Here is a 24,895-nt window from a genome sequence, read left to right on the forward strand (position 1 = left end):
CATTCAGCTTTTCCCCACTGCTGCCAGTAATTTCAGGATGCCTGGCCCCTGCTGTGGGTGCCAGGGCCCCCCACTGCTAGTCTCTACCCCTAACCCAGGCTGCTTAGAGGATTTGGCCTCTTGCTTCTCCCACCCACAGCATTTGGGGTGTACGTGCCTCCGTGTGCCCCTCCATGTGTCACCCTGGGGCCAACCTATGTCGATCTAAATTGTAAGGTTAACATAGTTTTACCAATATATGCCTACTCTAGGGGACTGGACGGCTTCAACTATACTGATACAACTTGCTTGTGCATGGACAAATCTTTAGACGTGTAAGGCGCCTAAGGCCTGGTCTATTCTGGAAAGTGAGGTCAACATAAATTACCTTGTGTCAGCCTAGTTGTACATGGGTCTATACTTAACTTTGTCTTCTCCCCATATTAACTCTGCTTTCTGCTGGCTGACATGCTACCACCAGCTCCCCACACAGTGTTGAGCTATGGTCAGTGCATTGAGGTCAGCACACGGCAGATGAAGATCCTACATTACCTATGTCAACCTTAACTGTCCTAAAAAACAACTGTCCCCCAACAGTGACCTCTTTGATTACACCTGTGAATTCCACTGCCCAGGGCTTACAGGGCCTAGAAGCATCCCCTCCTGCTCCACTGCTTTAAACCCCATGGATTTTTGAAATCACTTTTCCTGATTGCCTCGCTTGGGGAGCACACCTAGTAGCGCTCCACTGTTGTGAGCAACTGCTCGGCTGAGCATGTCGGCTCCAGGTGTGCTCCAGCCTGGAGTAGAAAGGAGATATTGGATCTCCTGGGCCTGTGAGGAGAAGACGCTGTGCAAGCCCATGTACAGACGAGCCATAGAAATGTGGGCGTCTATGAGCAGGTCATATGGGGGAATTCCTGGAAACGACATAACTGTGCCAGGCATATCAGAAGGCCAGGAAGGTGAATGGTCAATCCAGTGCTGAGCCACAGACCTTCTAGTTTTATAAAGAGCTGTGTGCCATACTTGGTGGAGAACCTACCATGCGCTAGACCAGGGTGGGGAACCTTTTTTGGGTTCGGGGCTGCTGACCTACAGAAAAAAAAATCAGCTGGGGGCTGCACACAAGTGAGAAGAAAAAACAAAAGAGAAACAAGCAAACAAAAAACCCCTCTCTCTGACGTGGCCCGCAACTGAAAAGGAGAAAGACACTCCCCATGTTCCCCTCACACACCAGAGCTTTGGAGAACCCAAGCTAGTAGATTTTGAGTGCTCTTGCCCCACAGGGAGATGGAGGAGTAGGAACTGGAGAACCAGGGTGGGCTCCCCAATGCTCTAGACCTCTGTGGATATCTCCAGTGAACCCAAGTCACAGGCCATTATTGTAAACAGTAAGGACGAGGGAGAAGAGGAGGAAGTGAAGAAATAGGGATATGCAACCAGGGGTCCAGCTATGCTGCAAGCCAGGACCTGTTGGAGACTCCATCACAGTCCTGTCAGTCCCAGCAGTTGAGCACAGGTGAGCCTGATGCAGGGGAAGGAGCTTTGGGTGATTGTGTAAATGTGCTTCCCATTGCAGTGATGTCTGATAGTTGCACCCCCAGCTTCACAGAACTCATCTAGTTACTTCTCACTCACTCGTACTAGAAGAGGTAGGGGTACAACCAAGAAAGATAGTTACCTGCTTTTCATTCCCCTGTAGAGTTAGGTAGGAGGGGCCATGTAGAGCAGTTTGTTTGCATACACACGGGTGTCCCTTGAGTCCTCTTGAGAGAGCTTTACGCAACTTCCATGGAGGCGCTCTGCAATCTTCTTCTGAAAGTTTCTAGGGACAGCAGCCTTATTTCTTCCTCCATGGCAGGGCGCTTTCGCTGGCCAATCAGTGATATCTTCAGCTAGAAACATTGCAGTAAAAAGATTGTGGCTAATGGGCCCAGATTGGATGCCACCAGCCACTGTGCTCTCTCTACTAAAATCATCATCACTTGTGGAAAATGGTGCTAGTATTCAGTGCCATTGCGCTATGCAACTGGGCAATTCCCTTTTCATTTCCCTCAATCCCAGCAGGCCATACTCACCATGGCTGGTGCCTTGTGCAAGTGCTCCAAAGTAATAGTAGTGTCAGAAAACAGATCTTGTTTAAAACTTTAGGAGAGCAGGGGAAAGAAAGTTAAGATCCAGAGCTCCCCTTTCCATGGGGATCATGCTGATAATGTGTGCTTTATCTGTGTGCTTTATCGGTAGCTTTTGCCGTTGTGGCCTTGACTGGTTCTCCCTGCACAGCTGCAGGATACGTGATCCAGATAAGGAGGAAGCACAAAAAGGCTTGTGATGACATGTTCAAAGAGATCCCAGAAGTCAGTGCTGCATCAGACCATGAGCAGAGAACCTGGAGAGTGAAAAATTGCAGACTGTTTTGAAAGAGGCCCAGGACTCCCTGCAGGAAAAGCAGTGTGAGATACAGCAAGACATTATGGCGTTTCTCTGGCAGCAAACACAGATGCTACAGACTCTAGTGAACCGAGAAGGTCAACAGTTACAAGCTCTGCCTCCTTTTGCATTTTGTGGAGAACACCAGTGTAGCACCTCTCTGCACCCACCTCAATATTCTGCATCCTATTCAGGTTGAACCCCTACATCTTCCACTGTGGGTTGGTGGGGATTAAAGACAACCCCATCTTCAAATACTCTGACCTATGAGAGCCACAGCTGATGTGATTAAAATGGGCATGAATCTTCCTTCCCCTCCTTTGGACTCTGTTCCATGAATTTATTAAGATTCCAATATATTTGCTTTTAACTTGTACAGAATTTTTAAGCATTTTCATTAGTCAATAAAACTATAGCTTGGAAAACAATTCACCTTTTATTATAGTTTACAACATATGCAGTTGAATGACTGGCAGTAGTGAAAACACCCACTGAATAGTTACTGATTTGCGAAACCCAGTTCAGGTGCACCGTGACAAACAGTGTAATAAGTATGAATGGACAGCATGCACCACAGAATTAATAGGTGTATTGCCAGTGTTCTGTTTGTAGATGGACACAAAGCACCACAGGTGCTAAGAGGCCTCCACGCAGCAGGTAGAGCATATTATTCCACAATGCATCATTGTGGCTCTCTGGTAAAGTGTTCTTGCAAAGCCTTTCTGAACTGTGTGACTCCATGTTGTGCTTTTCTAACTGCCCTTGTGTCTGGCTGCTAAAACTCAGCAGAGGGTGGCTCTATCTTTATCCTCTACCCCAGTGGCAGTGCTTCCCCTTCTGCTTCACAGATACTAAGTAGGATGCAGAAGGAAGCTATAAACACTGGGATATTTTTGTAACGGAGATCCAGTCTTGTGTGTGTAAACAATGCCAGCATCCCTTCAGCCTACCAGCAGCACATTTAACTGTTATTCTGCATCTTCTGCTGTGCTATCGATGTAGCTGGTGCACAGCTTCGTGAGTCAGGGGAGAAAGAGCCCCTGTGATCACTGTTGACATTTCAGTACTGTCAATGGTAATCTGCCAGTCAGGAAAGCAAATCCCTGCTTGCAGGTTCCTGAACAGTCTTGTATTCTTAAAGTTAGAGAATTATGCACCTTCCCTGACCAGCCAACACTGATGTTAGTTAGTATAAGTGATCCTCCAGTGCTTGTGTAACCATAGAAAAACAGGCCTTTCTGTTGAGCTATTCTGTAACTAAGTGGTCTGGTGCCAAAATAGGGATATGCATGACTAGTCCTCCACTGCAGTTCGGGAGTTCCATAGCTGCAAATCCATTCACTGTGCTCTGCTTGTTGCAAAGAGTCATAGTTCTTCATACCAGGAAATAATTGTGTATACTTGCATACCAGTGGCCTCCACAGTGGATTTTCCAACTCCAAAATGATTTCCCATTGACTTTTAGTTTTGGAAGCTTCCACTGTGTGATCACCACTTGCTTCTCCAGTTTTAGTTTGACACTGGTTCTGGAGGTCTAGGGCAAGCTCAGCACTCAGATCCAGAAAAGTTGCTTTGCACATCCAAATGTTCTTCCTGCTTGTCCTCCCAAACCTGCCTTATGATGCAGTCCGGCCAGTCAGTGCTTAATATTCAGGCCTAGAAACAGCATTGCAACTGCTTTGTGAATGCTGCCAATGCCCTTGAAATGTCCTCCAGCAATCTTCCCTTCAGGAAATGGTCATGTTCCTCACGGCTCTTCTTGTGGCTCTGCTAGTACTGGAAGATTGTGCATCCTGTGCTTGCAAGATTTATAACAATAGTGAAAGCTCCATGGTTCTATTAGAGCTGGTAGAAAATGACAAGGCCCATGTGTATTTGAGGAATTTTCAAATTAAGCATAAAAATTATGGCATAGAGAAAGTTGCATGATAGCAGCTTGACCCTGCAGTTCTGGTCACCTGTGTACAATTCATTTCTCTCCACCATAAAACTTCCCAATTCGTTTCTCTCCACCATAAAACTTCCCAAAACAGTGTATTTGATGATGGTGAGTTGCACCACAGTGTGCATCAACATAAGATCATCTGGTGAGTGTGTGCAGTGCTGAAGTGAAGTATGCACGTGTGCTGGCAATATACTAACTGCAGTAGTTTTATGCTGATGTAAACTGTGTCAGAAAAAATTGGTATTGTAGACATACCTTAAGAGTCACTGAAAATAAGTGGGACGTATACTGCCATGTCTCTTGGGTGCTTTTGCAATGTTACCCATAATCTTTTTTTGCAGAAAAGTGGCAGCTGATGCTGTACTCTGTGCAGCCAGCCAGGAATGTGGAGCAAAGGAATGGTGGTGCTCTAGAAGTGAATTGTGTCTCCTTTCCAAGTGCTTTCTGTACCGTGATCTCCCACCATTTGCGCTGCATCTGCCGCAGTTGGGGTGATGTCCAGGAAGACTTGAGTTCAGCTTTACCACTGTGATTCTGTGGGTGGCTAACTTATTCTGAAAATGGGCAAAAAGGCCTGCTAAAATTGACTTTTATGCAGGGAACTATCAGTGTAGGCGATGGCAGATAAAAAAGAGTAAAGTCTTACATGGAAACCTTCCACTGGTTTTTCTTAAGAGATTAGAATGGGGAAATTGAGGCTCAAAGAAATCAAATTGTGAAACCAAACTTAAAAATCACAATTTTTGTTACTAGCACAAAGTGAAGATACTGTGTGGTCTAATGGACTGGGTTGACGTATGAGATCTGGGTTCCATTCCTGTCTCCACTGCTGGCCTGCTGGGTGACCTTGGGCAAGTTGTTTCACTGCTCGGTGCCTCAGGAAATGATGCATAGTCCTTTTGGAAGGTGCTTGGATATCTACTCATGAGAAGCACTGTATGCCATCTGGGTATATATTATTATTGTTGTTATCGACTTCCAGACAGTGCTGTTTATTCTAAAGATACACTTTTGCTATGTTTGTAACAGTGTTGCAACATCTCCATACTAGACAGTGTTCCTTCTATTTTGGGATTTTAAGTCATGAAACTCTCCTTAATCAGCCCATATGGCATCATACAAAATGGTTGTGTTGCATATTTACGACAAAGCAGATTTCACACAACTGGTATCTTACCGCTTTTCAGTCGATGTTTATTGGAGGAAAGCAATATGTATTTAGGACGGAGTATTATAGAATACATTGTTCTGTTTTCTTACTTACTTAATCAAAATGTAGATTTATCATAATACATGGCTGATACCTGGAAGCAACAAATACAGATTAAAAATATCAAACTATTTGCCTGTTGCTTCTTACATGATTCCTGAAAAATGCTCATTCTGAAATTTGAATTTTCTGCTTACGCTGGGCCACGAGATGCATTGTCCACATAAGATTTCTTCATTTTTCCACAGGCACCCCCTGCAAGCATGCTTGTAGGAGTAAAGATGGCAAAAATGTATCTTTACAGCTAATGCTAAAGTGTTGCAACAAAAAAGTCATGATAATGCTGATGCATAGTATTAATGTCTTTGTATATTTCCTGCATGGAAAACCCCAAAAATTCTTAATGCTATCAAGCTAAACATTAAAAAGTAAGCAAAAGTACTTCTAACTTGCATTATTGAACTGAACCAGTGAAATAATGTAAAATGCTTATTTAATTGCTCTGATGTGATTTTTCTAAAAGTGAATTTTTCTTTTTTTAATCAGAAAAAACCATTGTCTGCAATAATAAAAGAAGTTTGTGACGGGTAAGTTCTGATACCATACTTCCTTTTATTGCTAAAATAAATGAGACACATGATGTGTGAGGTAATGTCTTTTAGTGAACCAACTTCTGTGGGCAAAAGACGAAGCTTTAGAGAGCCTTGTTTCCCAGTCCTGAAGAACAGGTCTGCATAAGCTCAAAAGTTTTTCTCTCTCAACAACAGACAAATGTTGTCCGATGAAAGATTACCCATCTTGTGCCTTTTAATAGTTTGAGATCGACACAGCTAGAACACGGCGTAAAATAAATAACAGACACGCCTATTTTATGTAAGATAAAATATTGCTAGTGATGACTTCCTTACATTTTTATGTTGATTTTCAAAAAAAGTTTATCTTCAGACTTAGAATTTACAAAATCCACTGTCTGGCTAAATGTAGCTTAAACTGCATACTGGGAAGATTAAAAAGTAGTTTAACTTGGTCTTCTATTTTTATTAAAACACAAAACTCATTCCTGTGCAGAAAGCCTTCACAAATCTTATGCACCCCTTATATAAGGCATTTAGAGATTTAATTTCAACCGTAGAGTGCAACCTCTTTACTGAGGATCTCTCAGTTCACAAGACAAGAAACGCATAAACTGTGAACTATATTTCAAGGACTCGTGGATGTTTTGCAAACACCCAGTTTGTGGAACAAACAGCAAAGAAGTGGAATATTAAACATAACCTGGTATGTTAAGGTTTTTAACAATCAGAAGAAACAGTCATATTTTAATATTTAAACAGCATGTTTAATGGTTGCAAACGTGCTGTTTTAATTTTAATAAGGGATGCAAAATAGCAGAAATTAAACTACACAGTTCAATAAACTACAGCTAAAAATATAGTAAAAGGGATGTAGATTTTTGTATTACTATTTTTAAAAAATTGTAAGGAACATCTGTGTGTGTCTGGTGCTGTAGATATCACCAAGACAAACTTTCCCTGCCCATTATGGTTGACAGGTGTACGGCATTGAATGGACAGTTTGGTATTTTCGCCTCCTGTCGGGTAAAAAATTCAGAAAATACTGGACACCTAAAATGTCCAGTACTTTCTGATTTTTTTTTCCCGGCCTAGAGGCAAAAATCCTGGGCTGTCCGGCTTAATACGGAGGCAGTCTGGCAACCCTAGTGCTTACCAGGTTCCGGGTTTTTTTTTTTGCTTTACTGATTCTCGGGGGGGGGGTCCCTTTTTTTCGATATTTTTTCTGAAACCATCTGGCAACGCTATTGCCTATAGAGTTTTCCAGCATAATGATCTGATGTTCTAGGTACATATTAGGTGTTGTAATGAGTTTTTAGCGTGTCCTACTCGTTATAGTGAAAACTGCACTTCTTAGTGTTGATGGGATTAATCTGTAATAAAATAATTTTTTTCATAAAAATCTTGCATTAAATGTTGATATTAATGTAACAGAAGGTGGTCAGATGATTTATTCTGTGTTTATTTTGTATTTTGAATTTTTGTATTTGAAGGAATATATTATTGCCTTGTTTGTATCTCTCAATGATCAAACTGAGAATTCTCAATTTCAAATAGTCATATGGGGAGAAAGGGAACAATATTCCCTTACATGAGTTGTGGGTTTTTAATACTTTTCTTCTCCTTAGATGGATGTTTGTTTTTTCTCATTGTTGAGTGGCTATGTTGAAATCTATAGATAAGTACATGAGGCAGATGGACACTTAATTGTTGATAATGTTAAACACCAATAACAAGACTTCCTTTATTCTCTTTCACTTTCTGATTTATATATTTTCATACTTTTAAGGTGGTCTCTTGTGAACCATGAATATTATGCATTGCAACATGCTGATAGTTCTAATTTCTATATCACAGAAAAGGTAGGTACAACCTTTTGCATATTCTATCTAGTTTTGAATCTAATTTAGAAGTCAGCTTTATTTTTTTAAATTTCATTTTAGAGTACTTGGACCAACTAGGTTGCAATGGGTCAGGCTTGCATCATCTGAACTCTGGCTAGAAAAGCTGTCATGACACAATTCGTACAGGCGTGTAATTGAAATAGGAATGTAAAAGCCTGTTTAATCAGTTAACTGGTTAAGTGTTACATTTAACTGGTTAACCTATTAAGCAAGATCCTGCTGGTGGGGGGCTTGACTGGAGCAGCCCCCAGCCTGAGGGGCTGCCACCTCCTGGCTGCTGGCCCTGTAGTGCAAGGGGCTCAGTCAGGCTGGATCAGCACCTCCGGCCCCCTTCCCAGGGCTTCCACAGGCTGGGGCTGCTTCCAGTGACGTTTACCGGGTAACCGTCCACATCCCTAATTGAAATGAATGTTCCGATTAGGCAAAGACGGTCAATGCACTGTCCTGATTTCTTCTTAATTCAATGCTGAGAACAATTAATTGCAGCACATTTTGTACAAATTAAAAGCTACTTCACTGCCATTAAAATCAGTGCAAAATAAAGATTGTAGTGCATCAAATTTAGAGGCAAAATTCAGCCAGGTTATCTACCATCCATGGTGCAGTTGCACTAGTGGTAGCATCAATGGTATTTTTACCATTGAGCTATCTTGCCACTGTGTGTTGATTATTGTACATTGTTTCCCCTTTCTGCTTTGAGTGGTTATCTAAAATTCCCATTCCTGCATGGTTTTTTAAGGAGGTGAAATTTACAATAGTCAACTGATGATAGCTAGCTGTATCGTTATACATAAACAAGCAGAATTGGTTCAAAACCTATCAGGACACGGGAGGCAGTTCCTTTTACTTTGCCCATAGTTTTCAGGATTTTAGCTTTTTCTCATGGTGATGGTACCAGTGCTTCCATGTCTGTTGCTTGCTTGCTGTCTACTTTCTATTTCCATGTGGTCTGGCTCCTGCTTTCCTGAGCACAGAGCACAAACTGGTCTGCTAAAAAGATACTTGGTGAAGCCCCTTAGCCCAAGTAGTTCAAATTCCTGATCAGCCTCAGAAGTGGTTTGTTTTGGGTGGTGACTGCCAGTGTTTTGATGGGAGGTCCCTTTTGTTTCTACTGTTTGATTCCAGACAGACACTTAATGGCTTCTTATTAACTGTCCTAAATGAAGGGCTATATTTTTTAGAGCCGTTTTAATGAGATGTGTAGCCTGAACCATGACAGTAAGTATAAAGTCAGTGGAGACAAAAAATAAATGCTGGACAAGAGAACTCACTTTTTTTGGAGGTGGTGGTGGGGTGGCAAGGAATTCACAGTTCTGGTAGAAATAATCATAAAATTACTCAGTATAGCATATGTGGTACACAGCCTTACACACTGATCTTACATATTTATGTTTTGTGAAGCCAGCTCAGCAGAGGATACAGTTAGAGTATGTCTAGACTACATGATTCTGCCAACATAAAGTGTTTACCAAATGGAAAGGTTTGGACACAAATCCATGACAAAATCCAGAGATAAGACTTAAGGTATGTCTAGACTACATGCCTCTGCCAACAGAGGCATGTAAATTGGACATATCGACATAGTCAATGAAGTGGGGCTTTAAATATCCCCCGCTTCATTAAAATAAAAATGGCCACTGTATTATGCCGTCTCAGCTGATCGTTAGCACAAGGTGGCAGTCAAAACGTGGATCGGTCGAAAAAGGAAAGCCTTTGTCAACCAATCCTTTAAATCTTGTTTCACGAGGCATAAGGGATCGGTCAACAACAGCTTTCCTTGTTGACCGATCTCTGTCTTGACTGCTGCTTTGAGCTGACAAACAGCTGAGACGGCACAATGCAGCGGCCATTTTTATTCTAATAAAGCCGGGGATATTTAAATCCCCGCTTCAGTGACTATGTTGGTATGTCTAATTTACATGCTTGTGTTGGCAGAGGCATGTAGTCTAGACATATCCTTATGTCTGGATTTTGTCTTATCATGGGTTTGTGTCCAAACCTTTCCATTTGGTAAACACTTTATGTTGTTTTTGGAGCGAGGGTGGTGGTGGTGGTGGGGGGGGGGAGGGGGAGAGGAGGGTGGGTGAGGGAAGGAAAGGGAGAGACGGGCAGGGTGACTGGGTGACTAAATGGAAGATTCCAAGTTTCAGAGGGATACCAGCGATGCAAAATATAAACATTAACTGACCAGCCAGCGTAAGCTAGTTATCAACATAAAAACTAGGGAGAAACTAGCACTTACTGATGACTTTTTTATTAAAATTTTTTTTGCTTGTTTTCAGAATTACAGTGGTAATTGTTTTTAATATGTAAAATAAGAACTCTGAGGGTGCCCGTGGTTTTGATGTTTGATGCTTCTTCAGTCTTCAGACATTCAGCCCCTCAGCTGCTGATCTTTGTGCATGTACGCATTTGCTAGGAAGCAGCACAGAGGAAATTAAAACATGTAAGATGTATGTGATGAAGGCTAAAGAAAGCTTCAGTTCACCACTTCCCTTTTTTCTAAGTGGCTGATCTGATCTAGTAGAAATAAGCTACCAGGGCTGTGTAACACTTGCCACCTCCCTGCTAGTTCTGCTCCAGCTTTGCATGTGTAATGTTGGTTTAAGTCATTTTGGGGCCCAGATGCCATGGCAAAGGGCAGTTCACTGAAACATGTAATTAAGTGACCTGAGATGATAATGATTGCGACTATAATAAAATAGGAAGCATACTAATTAAGTGGGATTCACTCATTTAAACAATTTAAAGGTCCATGTTCCTATGTAGTATAATTCTGCTGAGCTCACTGAAATGACAGCAGTGATGAATTTGATGTAAAGAATGCACATATGTTGCTACAAAGACAGTACCCATAACCTGTTCAGTAAGGGCCTGATCCAAAATTCATTGAGCTCAATGGGAAGACTCCCATTAATTTCAGTGAGCTTTGGAACAGGCCCTAACTGGACTGTGCACAGGAAAATAATGTAACTGAATTCCCAAGTGATGAATATATCTAGATACTGTCTTAATATCAAAGTGTTAAACTGATCATTATCATAGAATCATAGAATAATAGGACTGGAAGGGACCTCAAGAGGTCATCGAGTCCAGCCCCCCATTATGAAGAATGTATTTTTATTTAGCGAAGATGACTTTGCTGGGTTCTGTGTAAAGCAGTTTGAAATTTTTCTGTCAAAATGTCAATATTCTACAAAAAAAAAACAAAAAAAAGCTTTGACCAAATGAAAGCATCCACAGAGAATTTCAATTTTTCATTGAAAAATTGAATATCTTGTAACCAGAAGTTTCTGGAATATTTTGATTCAGATATACTGACAGTGCTTTTTGGGAGTATTAGTTTGGGTGCTTTGTGTCAGCTCTCTCTTCTCTGGGCTGGGCTTCCTGGCTGGACCACATCTCCTGAGATACACTTCCTGTTCCTTAGGAAGACTGAGTTGCATCATGAAAGATGTAGTCTGAGCAGAGAACCTGCCTAGAGAGGGGAATAGGAGCACGAGGCACCTGAATGATAGCTCCCATGAGGCAGCACAGTGGCATTTCCAATTCAAAATATTTTTGGTTTTGGCTACAATACCTGTATTTAGATTTGGGATTTTTTTTTTCCTGAAAAGCCAACATTTTTCTGGGTAGGTAGATGGAACCCATTTTCTGACAAGCTCTAGTTTTATGTCATGTTTATAAATAAAGAAATGTCTGACTGGGATGTAGGCTTTAAGAGATTTATGTGGATGTCTGTGTCCTGGCAATGGTCATGGCCAAACTGAAGATGTTGACACACAAGATCACAAAGGGTTTTCCCCAAAGTCAGTAATTGTGGGTGCAGTGCTTATTAGCATGTGCTTTTATTTATGAGCTTTCCATGCTAGTGAGAACTGTTTGTGAGATCAAATGTACAAGGCAATGTGGTTTTATCCCAGTGTGTCAAGCCACTGGTCTCCCCCAGCAAAGACACAGAGTTGGGGTTACAGCCCACAGCAGAGCAACAGACACTGAGATCCGCTCCAGCTCGGGGAAGGCTCTGTCAAAAGGAATTGACATGGATTTCTGTTAAGTTGAGAAGACCCTTTTTTACGGTTGTCTTCAAGCTGTTTTGTGTATTTCCAGTTGGGACGTAAGTTTTCTTTCTCTTGTTTAATAACTCTCCTTGCTCCCTGCAAAAAATCATGGGGAATTTTAATGACACGAGTAAAGAGTTTAGAAAGACGAAATTTGCAATCTCCGGGGACTATTTATGTAGTTAAAGAAATATATACAGACCATATATATGTTTTTTCATTTAACTGTTTGTGTCATACCAGGCAAACTTCTTTGCCAGCCTCATTTATTTCAGGACGTCCTTCCTTAATCTTGTTTCTTTTTCTTTTAAAAATTAACATTGATACTTCAAAGACTTCCACGAGGGAAACTAATTAGTATGAACTAATTTAGGAAAAGGCTGATATTTTTCCTCCCCTCCTCAATTATATAATGGCAATGCTTTGCCTATTATGTTGAATTGAAACACACATTTTTTTCAAAAAACGTGCCATGACTGAGCTTCGATGTTTACACGGACATACAGGTTGGACCTCCCTGGCCTGGCACCATTGGGGCCTAACCAGTCCTGAATGACACAATTTGCTGGACCAGGGGAAGTGTCCCCTGCCACTGGCCCCAAGCCATCTGTCCCTCTGCCCCCTTCTATTCCCTTCCCAGCTAGGTTGTCCACTCTGCTGCTGCCAGCCACTGGGCCAGATTTCCCTAGCCTCGGCATGTGGCCAGATTTCCCTAGCCCTGCACTGCCATGTGCAGCCAGATTCTATGCTGCCACGGGCTGCCACAATTCTCTCACTCCATGCTGCCATGGACAGCAAGGCTTCTATGGCTCCTGGCCCCATGCTGCTGTGGGCGTCTGGGGTTCTCCAGTCCCCAGCTCTGTGCTGCCGTGGGCTGCTGTGGTTCTCCAATCCTTGGTTCCAACACTGCTGTGGGGCTTCTCTGATCCCGCTGCCCCAAGCTGGATTGCTGGTCCTCTTGCCATGAGGCTTCTGGGTTCTCTAGTTCAGGAACATCCATGGTCCTGCTGGACCAGAGAGTGCCGGTTTTCAGAGGTGCAACCTGTACAGGTACCGCATGTGCAGAGAAGGTTTCTAAGAAGCATGATTTGAGCAAATACAAAGGCTGATTGGGGGGAAAAAAAGCATCAGGGGCACATTTCCAAAGGCTGTTCGGCTCTAACCTCTACCCTGGGCGGGGTTTGATGTTTCTATCTTGGAGAAGAATTGCTTTGGGCTTTTTCCAATTGATTCAGAAGAAAGTTTTCTTGTTTTTTGTTGCTTTTAGTTCATGCTTTGGGTGGGAAGAGACTGTCATTTGGAACATTTTGGGTTGTGCTGCAAGGAAGATTTTGATGAGTTTGTTTATTCCATGCTGAAAAAATGTAGTGTGTGTGACTCTGAGTCACGTAAATAAGTGAGAAGAGCATTAAATGCCATCAGGATTACTCAGATGTCTGTGATTTTTATTTGATGTTCACTGTTTACCACTGTCTGCTGGATGTGGGCTATAAAGAGATGATTATACAAGCCTCTTCTACATGGTCTCCTCATCTTTTGCTTATAAGATGCTGTTGCTGCTTCCAAAGTGAATGAAGGCAAAATGGCAGAGGTCATGATACAAATGTTAGCTATCAGGTAATTGAATAGTCGAGTAACTGCATGAATTCATATCAGTTTCTTGACTGTTCTGTAGTCCCCGGGGGCAAACCGGCAGCCAGTGCAATGCAGCCCCACTCATGGGGAGACCCCCCCACCATCCCGTGCTGCTGCCTCTGTAGCCAATTTACAAACAAGCTCCCCTTGCGTACCGGCTGCCTGGCTCCCTGTACTGCTGCTTCTTATACAGAGGCAGCAGTGCAGGGTGGCAGCAACTCCTGTCCACGGTAGGTCAGAGCTCCCTGTGGACAGAGGCTGCTGCTGGGCGGGGTGGGTGGAGGAGGGAGGCTGACAGCATGTGGAGGATCCTCTTTCCATAAGGAGCTTGGACCCCTGCAGACAGGGGCTGCTTCCGTGAAGTAGCCTCTGCCTGTGACGGGCCTAGGCCCTCCATGGACAGAGGCTGCTCTGCGGGAAGCTTGGTCCCTCCGAAGACAGGGGTTGTTGCTGCGATGCTGATAGAGGCAGCAACACGGGGTGGGGGGAGCAGGTGGCACTGCGGAGCTGGTGCTGGGAGGAGCCGGCTTTTAAGCCAGTTCCCTCCCAGCACTGGCTCCTGCTTCCCACTCTCCGCTTTCTGCCTCTGATACAGAGGCAGCAAGAGGTGGGGGAAATGCTAGTAGTTGAGAATCGGTTAATTGTATACTCGACTCTTCGTTTATATCTCTAGGTCATGATAACCTTGTGTGCTTCAGTGAAGCTAGTAGATTGAGTAGATGGATTAAAGCAGTGAGCAGTTTAACTTTTTTCTGTCATGCTAAGTGACACAGAGACCTCTTATGAGAGTCAGGCATTAAAGCACAAGTTAATGTTTTGTACAGTTGGCAAAGAGTAATTGTTCCTATATAGATATTTAAAAGCCTATGTGCAGGTCATATTTTTGATGAGCTGGTCACTTGTTAACTTACAGCCTTTCAGTTAGATGCTGGTTACAAATTTTGTCTAAAATTGTGTCTAAAGTTGATTATAAAAAATTAATGAAACCAAATGAATGTAGTAAGAAATTTTGATGTGAAAATATTATGAACATGGAGCGTTAACATATGGCTCACAATATTATTTTCGTTTTCCTGTGGTAAACAGCACATCTGTGTCTTAGCTGTCCCATGGGGAACTTCTAGCTTTGAAACTGTTCTTTATTTCCTCATGTAACCTTAAAACCATACACACACACACCGAACAGCTCTCTGTTCATGTGGCTTTTCTAACTTCATAACAAAATGAAATAGTCATTGGAGAAATCAGTGTAAAGATTATCATTCATCTTCATAACCAGGGTAAGGACAAAGTTTTAGCAAGTCAGCAGCCACTGTTTCTACTAGGGATGGGTCAAATCAAGAAAGAGAGGCTTTGGATCCAGTTTGCCAGTGCCCTGTATCCAGAAATGTTTGTGTCCCAGGTTTTGATATGGCCTGTAAAATCAACCCCTCCCCCCCAAAAAAGCATAATAGAATCCTTTTCATTTCCTCCATTCCCATTCTTTTCCTGTTTTCTTCATCTGTTGCTTTGGTGGTGGTGGTGGCGGTGGTTGATTTTGGGGAAAAATTAATAAAATACAAATGTAAAAAAAAGTTATAGCAATTTTTATTGAAATGTAGGGAATTATCAAAGAGAGTAAAAAAAAAAAAAGCAACTTACCTATACCTACTGCCTAAATTTAGCCACAAATCTGACCAGTACTTTAAGGGATCTCTTAATTGGTTTTACTCAATGATTTGCTGCAATTCTTTTAAAACGTTTCTTGTAACTGAAAGGTATTTAAAATATACTTCACACTTCTCATTCACTTCTCGTTCGGTGCAGCTAGGGCTGGGGGAGGCAGGCCCCCAGTCCCGCCTCCTCTACAGCCCCATGGAGGGTCCAAATCCCACCTACAGCCACACACACCCCCACAGGAAGAGGAGGAGGCAGGGCAGTGCACGTCCCCCCACCACCACTCTGGGGAGGGGAAGATTATGCACTCCGCAGCCTCTCCAGAGGGAGGACGTCATGTGGCCTGAGCCAGCCTGAGTCTCCCCGGCCTCCAGAGCCTGGGGAGGGTAGGTGGCATGTGTTTCCAGCTTCCCCGGCCTGGAGCAGTGGGGAGCACAGGTGCTGGGGGCAGCAACACTCCTCCCCCACACTGCCTACAGCAGGCACTCTGGGGGTGAAGTGTGGGCAGGACCATGCCTGACAGATTGGGAAGGCAAAGCCTTCCCCCACCTAGGCTACCAGACACCTAAGATTACAGTACAGATTGAACCTCTCCAGTCGGGCATTCTCTGGTCCGGCAGCATTCATGGTCCATCATGATTTTAGTTAGCCAGGTGTCTACTTATGATGGGTGTGGCCATGTTTTCCGGGGTCCAATAAAGTTTGTTTACAACTACCAGTCCTGACTCCATGCTCTATGCTGTTCTTTACCTCTGATTTACCCCAAAGGTCTTCTGAGAGCCCAGTAGGCAGTGGAAGTGTTGGTAATGTTGCTAAACAATATTGGCCTCCTGTGGTTCAGCAAATTCTCTGGTTTGGCACCAGTCCGGTCCTAAGGGTGCCGGACTAGAGAGGTTCATCCTGTATTTAAATTCATGGTACAACACAGTTAAAGGATTTAAATGAACTGGAAAAGTTTCAGAGAATGGCAAGAAAGAGGGGCATGGATTGACTTCTGTATAAGTAGAGATTAAAAAGATGATTGTTCGGTTTAGAAAGAAGATAAAGGGTGGGATATGGTAGAGGTTAATAAAATAGTGAATGATGTGGAAAAAGCAAGTAGAGAAGTGTTATTTACCCCTTACCACAATAATAAAACCAAGGGTCACTTGATAAAATTAGGCAGCAGGTTAAAGAGAAAGAGGTAGGATTTCTCTTCTCTTCTCTTCTCTTCTCTTCTCTTCTCTTCTCTTCTCTTCTCTTCTCTTCTCTTCTCTTCTCTTCTCTTCTCTTCTCTTCTCTTCTCTTCTCTTCTCTTCTCTTCTCTTCTCTTCTCTTCTCTTCTCTTCTCTTCTCTTCTCTTCTCTTCTCTTCTCTTCTCTTCACAACTGACAATTAACTTTTGGAACTTATTGCCGTGGGATTTTATGGAGATCAAAATTACAACTGGGTTTAAAAACCCCAAATATGTGTTTTATAGGATAGGTCTATCAATAGCAACCAGCCAAGATGGCCAAGGATGCAACCCTATCCTCAGGTGACCCTAAATGTCTGACTGCCAGAAGCTAGGATGGAAAGAAGTGGTTGGATCACTCCAAGTGCCCTATTTGTGTGCTCTCCTGAAGTTCTAGTAATTGGCCACTGCCCAAGACAGGATACTGGACTAGATGGACCATTGGTATAACTGAGCATGGCAGTTTTGTTCTTTATTTTTAGCATATTAGGTTGAGCAGAACTAGTGCATTTGTCTGCCCAGGTTGGGAGGTATGCTTTCAGTTGCAAGGCCAAAATACCTGTGGACTGACTCAGCTTATTGTACAACAAAGAGCTAAGGGGAGGTGTTCCCAAAGTCCTAGCAACATACTCAAGTGAATACAGCATCAGTGATTACAATGACCTGAGCAGGACTTTGCAGTATGGCTTTTTCATATACAGGCTAGGATATCCTGGATACTCAGATCTGGTTGCCTATTCCCTGGGCTAACACTGCACTGAAGATGTGACCTTAGTTAAATTTGTGCAATAAGGCTGTGCAAATACATTCTGAGTTTGATTAGCTTATTTTTGGTTTAATTTAACTTGATTAGTAGCAGGTGCAAACTAAACCAAAACAAGTCGTTCTTCAAATAAAAGAGTTCCCATAAAGCTTTGCACCAGTGTAAATAAATTGGTGCAAAACTATGTGTAGACAATTAGAAAAAAGAGGAGGTAAAAGTGGTTAAATCTGCTGTCATCAATGTACTTCTGCATGTCCTTCTGTCTAGTCACTAAAACTTAGTACATATTGATAAAGTTGATGTAACTTTCATATTGCCTTTACATGCAGGGAACCTTCATTCATGTTGACTGCAGTCAATTCTTATTCAGTCATATTTTCATTGTTTTTAAGCTTTTGTCTGGCACTTATGAAGACATACTATTTTTTTCTTTCCTGCCACCCACAATTCATTTTCATTCATAAATGAGCCAAGCATTGCTTCTCATCATTTATTTTTAGAACCTTTTCCATTTGTATTGTTTTGCAAATGGTGCAGTCCTCATCTGGCTTTTGATCTTCCCCTCTGGGAGGAGCCCCTTACTTTGCTCACAGATGGAATGTTCTTATTGTTCGCAAACCTGGATATAGCAACCAGTATTTGGTCTTTCTGAAAGGTGCCTTTGCTAGTGACCTATTTTCTTTTGAATAGTAACTGTAATTGTATATTTTGGTGATATTCCACCATGTCACTGTAAGCGCTCTGTGTAGGAGGTTATGTAAAAGATAGAATAAGAAATGAACCTTTTGCAGTTTTTAAACTTTCATTTTAGAATTAATCTCTATCTTCTGGGTTGCAAGCAAACATGCTGAGGAGCAGGTGTTTCTGATTTAGTACTTAACCTGGCATTTCTAAACATCTGTGGGTAATATGAAAGCAGGAGACAGCATGGAAGCTAGAGATGGAAGAAACTTGGTAGCTTAGCTTGTCCTTTCCCCTGCTATTTCAGCATTTCCCCCTGCAATATACTTCCTGGCATTGCTGTTGAGTGCTTTGTTCAGTCTGTGACTCAAGCACTGGTGTTTCCACTACTTCCTTTGACGGATTGTTCTGCGGTCTGAGAGATCACATTAGAATTTTTTTGTTCATCCTAAATTTTCCTTAAAAAAAAAAAATTCATCATATCTGTTATCCTTTCTTATACCACCCTAAATATATTCATACTCCTTGGTTCCTGCATCTTTTAAAAAATTTGATACGATTTTATTCCTCATTTAATTGTTTGTCATCATCTAGTTATGCATGACACTTTAAAGGCTGTATATACAGGCAGTCCCCGGGTTATGTACAAGATAGGGACTGTAGGTTTGTTCTTAAGTTGAATCTGTATGTAAGTCGGAACTGGCGTCCAGATTCAGCCGCTGCTGAAACTGATCAGTTTCAACAGCAGCTGAATCTGGACGCCAGTTCTGACTTACATACAGATTCAACTTAAGAACCCCAGGCGTCCCCAAATCAGCTGCTGCTGAAACTGATCAGCGGCTGATTCCAGGAAGCCCGGGGCAGGGGCTTCCTGTAGTCAGCCACTGGTCAGTTTCAGCAGCGGCTGACTTGGGGACGCCTGGGGCAGAGCAGCTGGGGTGCTGCTGGGTTGGTCCAGTAGCGCTGCCGCTCCTCGGCGCTACTGGACCAACCCAGCAGCACCCAAGCTGCTCTGCCTCAGGCGTCCTGATTCAGCCGCTGCTGAAACTGACCAGCAGTGGCTGAATCAGGACGCCTGGGGCAGAGCAGCTGGGGTGCTGCCCGGTTGGTCCAGTAGCACCCAGAGCGGCGCTACGGGACCAACTGGCAGTGCCCCAGCTGCTGTACCACAGGTGTCCGGAGCAAAGCCGCGGAGCACGGGGGCAGCGGGACAGCCCAGACGCGTCGTGGCTGTCCTGCTGCCCTCGGGCTCCGTGGCTTTGCTCTGCTTTGCTCCCCGTCTCCCTGGTCTGCAGACCAGGGGGACGGGGAGCAAAGCGGCGGAACACACGGGCAGCGGACAGCCCAGACGCGTCTGGGCTGTCCGCTGCCCGCGTGCTCCGCAGCTTGGCTCTGCTTTGCCCCCCGTCCTCCTGGTCTGCAGACCAGGAGAACGGGGGGGCAAAGCAGAGCCAAGCCGCAGAGCACGCGGCCAGCTGACAGCCCAGACACGTCTGGGCTGTCAGCTGACCGTGCACTCCGCAGCTTGGCTCTGCTTTGCTCTGCTTTGCCCCCCCCCCCATACCCCTGGTCTGCAGACCAGGGGGACGGGGGGGGGAGGGGGCAAAGCAGAGCAAAGCAGAGCCAAGCCGCGGAGCGCGTGGGCAGCGGACAGCCCTGTCCGCTGCCCGCGTGTTCCGCCGCTTTGCTTCCTCTCCCTGGTCTGCTGGAGACCAGGGAGAGGAAGGGCCCCGTTCGTAACTGCGGATCCGACGTATGTCGGATCCGCGTAACTCGGGGACTGCCTGTATTTGTGATGGGGCCCCCGGGGTTACAATGTGGAACTGTGAGACCATTGTGCCCCTTTAACTCTCCAGCCTGGGCTGTCTCTCACAAAGCTATGCCAGTAAGAAGCAGCAAACCACTCCAAGGGTGTGTCTAAACTACATGGCTCCATCAATGGAGCCATGTAGATTAGGCTGATCGGCAATGGGAAATAAAGCCGCAATTTAAATAATCGCGGCTTCATTTAAATTTAAATGGCTGCCGTGCTGAGCCGACAAACAGCTGATCAGCTGTTTGTCGGCTCAGCACGCTAGTCTGGACGCTCCCGCGCCGACCTGAAAGCCCTTTATCGACCTCCCCGTTATGCCTTGTAGGATGAGGTTTACCGGGGAGGTCGATAAAGGGCTTTCATGTCGGCAGGGCAGCGTCCAGACTGCCCCGTTCTGCCAACAAACAGAACAGAGCGGGACAGCCATTTAAATTTGAATGAAGCTGCGATTATTTAAATCGCAGCTTCATTTCCCTTTGCCGAACAAACAAATCTACATGGCTCCGTCGACAGAGCCATGTAATCTATACGTACCCCAAATGTTTTGATCACTCAGCTAACAGCATGTGGAAACCCACACGCAGTTAGATTGTATGAATGCTCTCTAAGCCCCCATGAATTATACAGAGAGGCCTCATACTTCAGAAATATGCCATCTTACATGGCTCATGACACCCTCAGACAGTACAAACTCACTAAGTTAGTTTGCCACTTCAGCGGACACACAATAGCTGAGCTGAGATTCCCTAAGCACTTCAATCAAAAACCCACACATTCTTTAGGTAAAATATGAAACAGGTTTATTCACTACAGAAAGAGATTTTAAATTATTATAAATAGCATGCATAGAAGTCAGAGTTGGTTATGTAAGAAATAAAAATAAATCACAGTCTAAATTCTAGACAGATTTGAATCAAACAGTTTCTGGCCTCACTGGATGTTTCAGGCAGTTTACAGTTCTTATTACACAGGTGGAATTTGTTCTCAGGCTGGGACTAATTCCCCCAGTTCAAAGTCTTTGTCTTCTAAATGATCTTCCAGGTGTTGTGATAGAAGAAGAGAGAGGCCAAGTGGTGATGTCATCAACTCTCCTTTATACTTTCTTTCCAGGTGCTAGGAAGGTCCTTGCAATGATGTGGAGATTAAGTAGCCTCTGTTGTGTACCTGCTTTCTCTCAGGAGTTTCTGACAGAGTGGATTATTTTTGATGGGCCATCAAGGTCTGTCTGGCCAGTGCTAGTTGCTCTTTGGTTGCCACTGAAAGTTGAGGGTGTCTCTCAACCTCACAAAATATTTCAGTAACACATACTAAGCAAAGCTTCTAACTTCAAATAAAATGGTACAGATTCAGTCTCTGGGATCTCTGGCAACATCCATGGTCTGGCAGCATGTGGGCCAGGAAACCCCAGCACCAGCTGGTAAAGATGGGAGCTAGGGAGACCCAGACAGGGAAACTCTGGGCGCATCAGTGGAGCCAGGTAGGAGACCCCTGCCCTCCGCTCCATCCTCCCAGATTCCCCAGCAGCAGCAGGGCCAGATGACAGCCAGGGAACCCCAGCCCTGGCTGGGGAATTCCCAGTGGCAACTGGATCAGGTGGGCAGGGATCCCCAGCCTCAGCAGGGCAATTCCCTGGGAGCAGCGAGGCTGGCCTGGCGCAACCCTGGCCGGGGAATCCCTGGTAGCAGCGGGGCCAGCCGTGACCATGTGGGGTTGGCTGCAGCAGGGTGGCCCATCGGGGGAGCCCCAGCTGGGTGAGCGTTGGCAAAGCAGGGAGCCCTAGCCTTGGGAGCCCCAGGGAAAAGAGCCGGCAGCAAGGGAGTATTGACCTCCCCTGATCCAGCAAATTCCCTGGTTGGGACCATTCACGGCCCGAGGGTATCAGACTATGGAAGTCCAACCTGTAGCACGTAGTTCAACAAGATAGTAATGTTCAACAGGTATGATACAAGGTATGAGATATTCACACTGACAATTATGAGATATTCATAATTGTATCACAGTGGTGAAAATGGGGGTTCTGGGGTTCTGTTCTGAGGTACACAGACAACTTCAAGTTTTAATTCTTCCTCATAAGTCATTCTCTGCAGCTGCTTGATCATTTCAGCTTCTCTGAATTTGTGTACATTTTTTCTGTTATTTCTGAGCCAATAATAAATGTAGGTGGAGTCTAGCCAAAGTCATTTGGAGACTGCCTCAGTTCAAGTGATCAGCAGGGATTTGAATAACATTGGCCAGTGCACTAAATGTAATACCCTAAATTTAAATGTCTGTAAATTCTGTGTGCTAGAATGATTATTTTTCCTCTAGCCACCTGAATGTTATAGCCTTTTCAGAGAGTCTTAGTTAGGCTGATATGGAATTAAGTTATTGGCAGATACTATTGAGCAGTCTCACAAATGGAATATTAACATTGTACTGTGTGTGTGATATCACAATGACCTATCTTGGGAGAGTAAGTGGGCACTGTATATGACCTGAACTCTATGGAGCTTACGTGAATGAAATCTCTGAATTAACAAGACTGTAGAGGAGACAATGTTTTAAATTATAAAAATACTTTTCAAATAATAGTATAGATTATTACTTCTATATCTACTACAGAATTTCTAAATATAACAATTTTGCTATAGATATGTCAGAAGTAACTGCTTTTAGTATCTTTAAAAATACATGTTTATAAATGTACTTTTATTACTTTTGTCATCAGCAAGCGACATCCAATGTCAAGGCTTGCCTACTGGGGGATAAATCAGGGATGGGAAGTTTGGGTATTTTCTTACTCTAATGTGTATGCAACAGCCTTTGAACACAGGTGGATAAAAAGGACACAGATAATCCCCTCTTTCAGGAATCCAATATTCCCAACCCCACATGTTCAAAAATCACGAGTCAGGCTCACCAAAAATCATGACCTTGTATAAAAATAATACATTTGATGTTCTTTTTATTTGCCTTCTATGTTTTGAACCTTACAGTGCATTGACATCACATTTTGATGCTTTCTCCACTGGCCTGAGGGCTAGAAACTTATTTTTTCTTTAAGAATGAAGACTTGATTCCAGGAGCTGGGGCTTTTAAAGAAAACAATAATTAGTATGTGACTCATGAGTAAAAAAAATTGAGTTGTCAATACGAGAATCTTGGCCAAATTGTTAATGCCTAGTCCCAGTGAACAGAAGATTTCTCTCTAGTTAGATTAAATTTTCCTATTGCTTGCAACAGCTCTTCCTCTCCCACCCAAAAGAAACTTTAATTACAAAATTGACGCAATCATGAAAGCATTGCTTCCAAGACTGAACAGTGGTCAGATGCCAAGTAAAAGAACCTGTAAGAATGTCAGCACCTGTTGACTCCTGCCAAACTATACAAGAAGTTATTAAAAATGAATTTAAAAAAAAAAATACATCTAACCTTTTTTAAATCATACAATTGTTTACTTCTTGAATTGCACTCAGCTTGGACAAAGAAAATGTTAATGGAGAAGGGAACTAAAATATATCTCATCCTAAAAGTGTAAACTGTTTTGTGGCATTTAAAGAGAATAGTTTAGGAAGTTAAAAAAAAAAAAAAAAACCAAAACCCTGCAAAAATGAAGAAGCAATAATTATTTTTTGATATAACTGTAATTAAAGTATTTTTGGATTGTGTAGCAATTGTTTTAAGAAAGACCTATTTTAGCCAGACCCATGCAGAAAAACATTTGTTTGAATCTAAAAATAAATGAAATGTTGAACACAAGAGCCAACGCTTCTGAACTATCTCAAAATACATTTTTTGGTTTTGTTTTTACAAAAAGAAGTATCCCCCAGCACATTCCCTTACAACCAGTTGCAGCAAGGCAAGTCCTGATGTATTTCAGTGGATATAATAATTATAAAAGTGAGAGGACTGCTACACGACAAATTCAGCTTTTAACTTGCTTGGTAGGTTTTTTTCCAGCAAAGCTCTTCTTAACTGGCTTTACTATTTTGATGCAATCTTGGAGCTGAAATGAATATACCTTCATCCCTGTCCATGAGCAGGGAGCTCTTTTAATGCTACTTGCATCTGACGAAGTGGGTCTTTGCCCACGAAAGCTTATGCTCCAACACTTCAACTAGTCTATAAGGTGCCACAGGACTCCTCGCCACTTTTGCAGATTCAGACTAACACGGCTACTCCTCTGATACTTTTTAAATATTGTTACTTCATCAAAAGTCTGGTATGATCTATGTTTTGGGCAAAATAGGGAGGTGGAATCATAAAGTAAATGTTTTGAGATGGAGCACAATCCAGTGGCGGTAGCAGATGCAAGGAGCACCACCATCAAACAATATGGCTGTGTCTACACTGCAGGGTTTTTGTGCAAGAAGCTTTTTGCGGAAGGAATAAGCTATTGTTCTAACACAGGATATCATCAATTTATACTGCTTATGAACCTGCGATGTCTGTGTGAAACAGATTGGTGAGACAGCTCTCCACATACATTGGGAAACAAATGGGCTTTTTACATCCTAGATCAGTGGTCACCAACCAGTAGATCAGGATTTGCCAGTAGATCTTGGAGTCTGACAGGTGATCCTGACTGGTTTGGCCAGCAAGCTATCAAGCGCTGGCACTTCAGATGCCCCTCCACCCACTGTCATGCTGTTCCTGCCCTCTGCCTTGGAGCTGATCCTCTGGGAACCTTCTGGTTGCTGTGTAGTGTGTGGGAGACAAAAGAGGGGTGGCGTTTATGACAGGGTGTTCTTCCTCCCCCCACTCCAGTACCCAATCTCCACACAGAGAAAAGGAGAGGGAGGGAGCTTGGCAATGCAAATCTCTGTCACACTCACACACTGTGTGTGTCTCTGTCATTCTCACAAACGCTCAGGCTATGTCTACACTCATGGCTTCTTGCGTGAGAAATATGCAAATGAGGCTAAACGTGGTATATCGCTGAGTCTCATTTGCATACCTGATGAGCTGCCATTTTTGCAGAAGAGGCTCTTGCGCCAGAAGGAGCTGTCTACACTGCCCCTTCTTGCGCAAGAAAAATCCTCTTCCGCAAT

General features: G+C 43.4%; 1 protein-coding gene across 2 annotated transcripts in view; it reads left to right on the forward strand.

Annotated features, from left to right (window-relative positions):
• The window catches only part of ELMO1 (engulfment and cell motility 1), a 449,588-nt gene that overhangs the window by 99,148 nt on the left and 325,545 nt on the right, over window positions 1-24,895 (forward strand). For both annotated transcript variants that reach the window (XM_075921743.1, XM_075921744.1), the window contains exons 3-4: window positions 6,114-6,154; window positions 7,929-8,001. In XM_075921743.1, coding sequence (XP_075777858.1) covers window positions 6,114-6,154; window positions 7,929-8,001 — 114 coding nt within the window. The remainder of the gene's footprint in view (window positions 1-6,113; window positions 6,155-7,928; window positions 8,002-24,895) is intronic.

This window comes from Pelodiscus sinensis, chromosome 2 (assembly GCF_049634645.1).
Source record: "Pelodiscus sinensis isolate JC-2024 chromosome 2, ASM4963464v1, whole genome shotgun sequence".
In the NCBI taxonomy this organism is placed as follows: Eukaryota; Metazoa; Chordata; order Testudines; family Trionychidae; genus Pelodiscus; species Pelodiscus sinensis.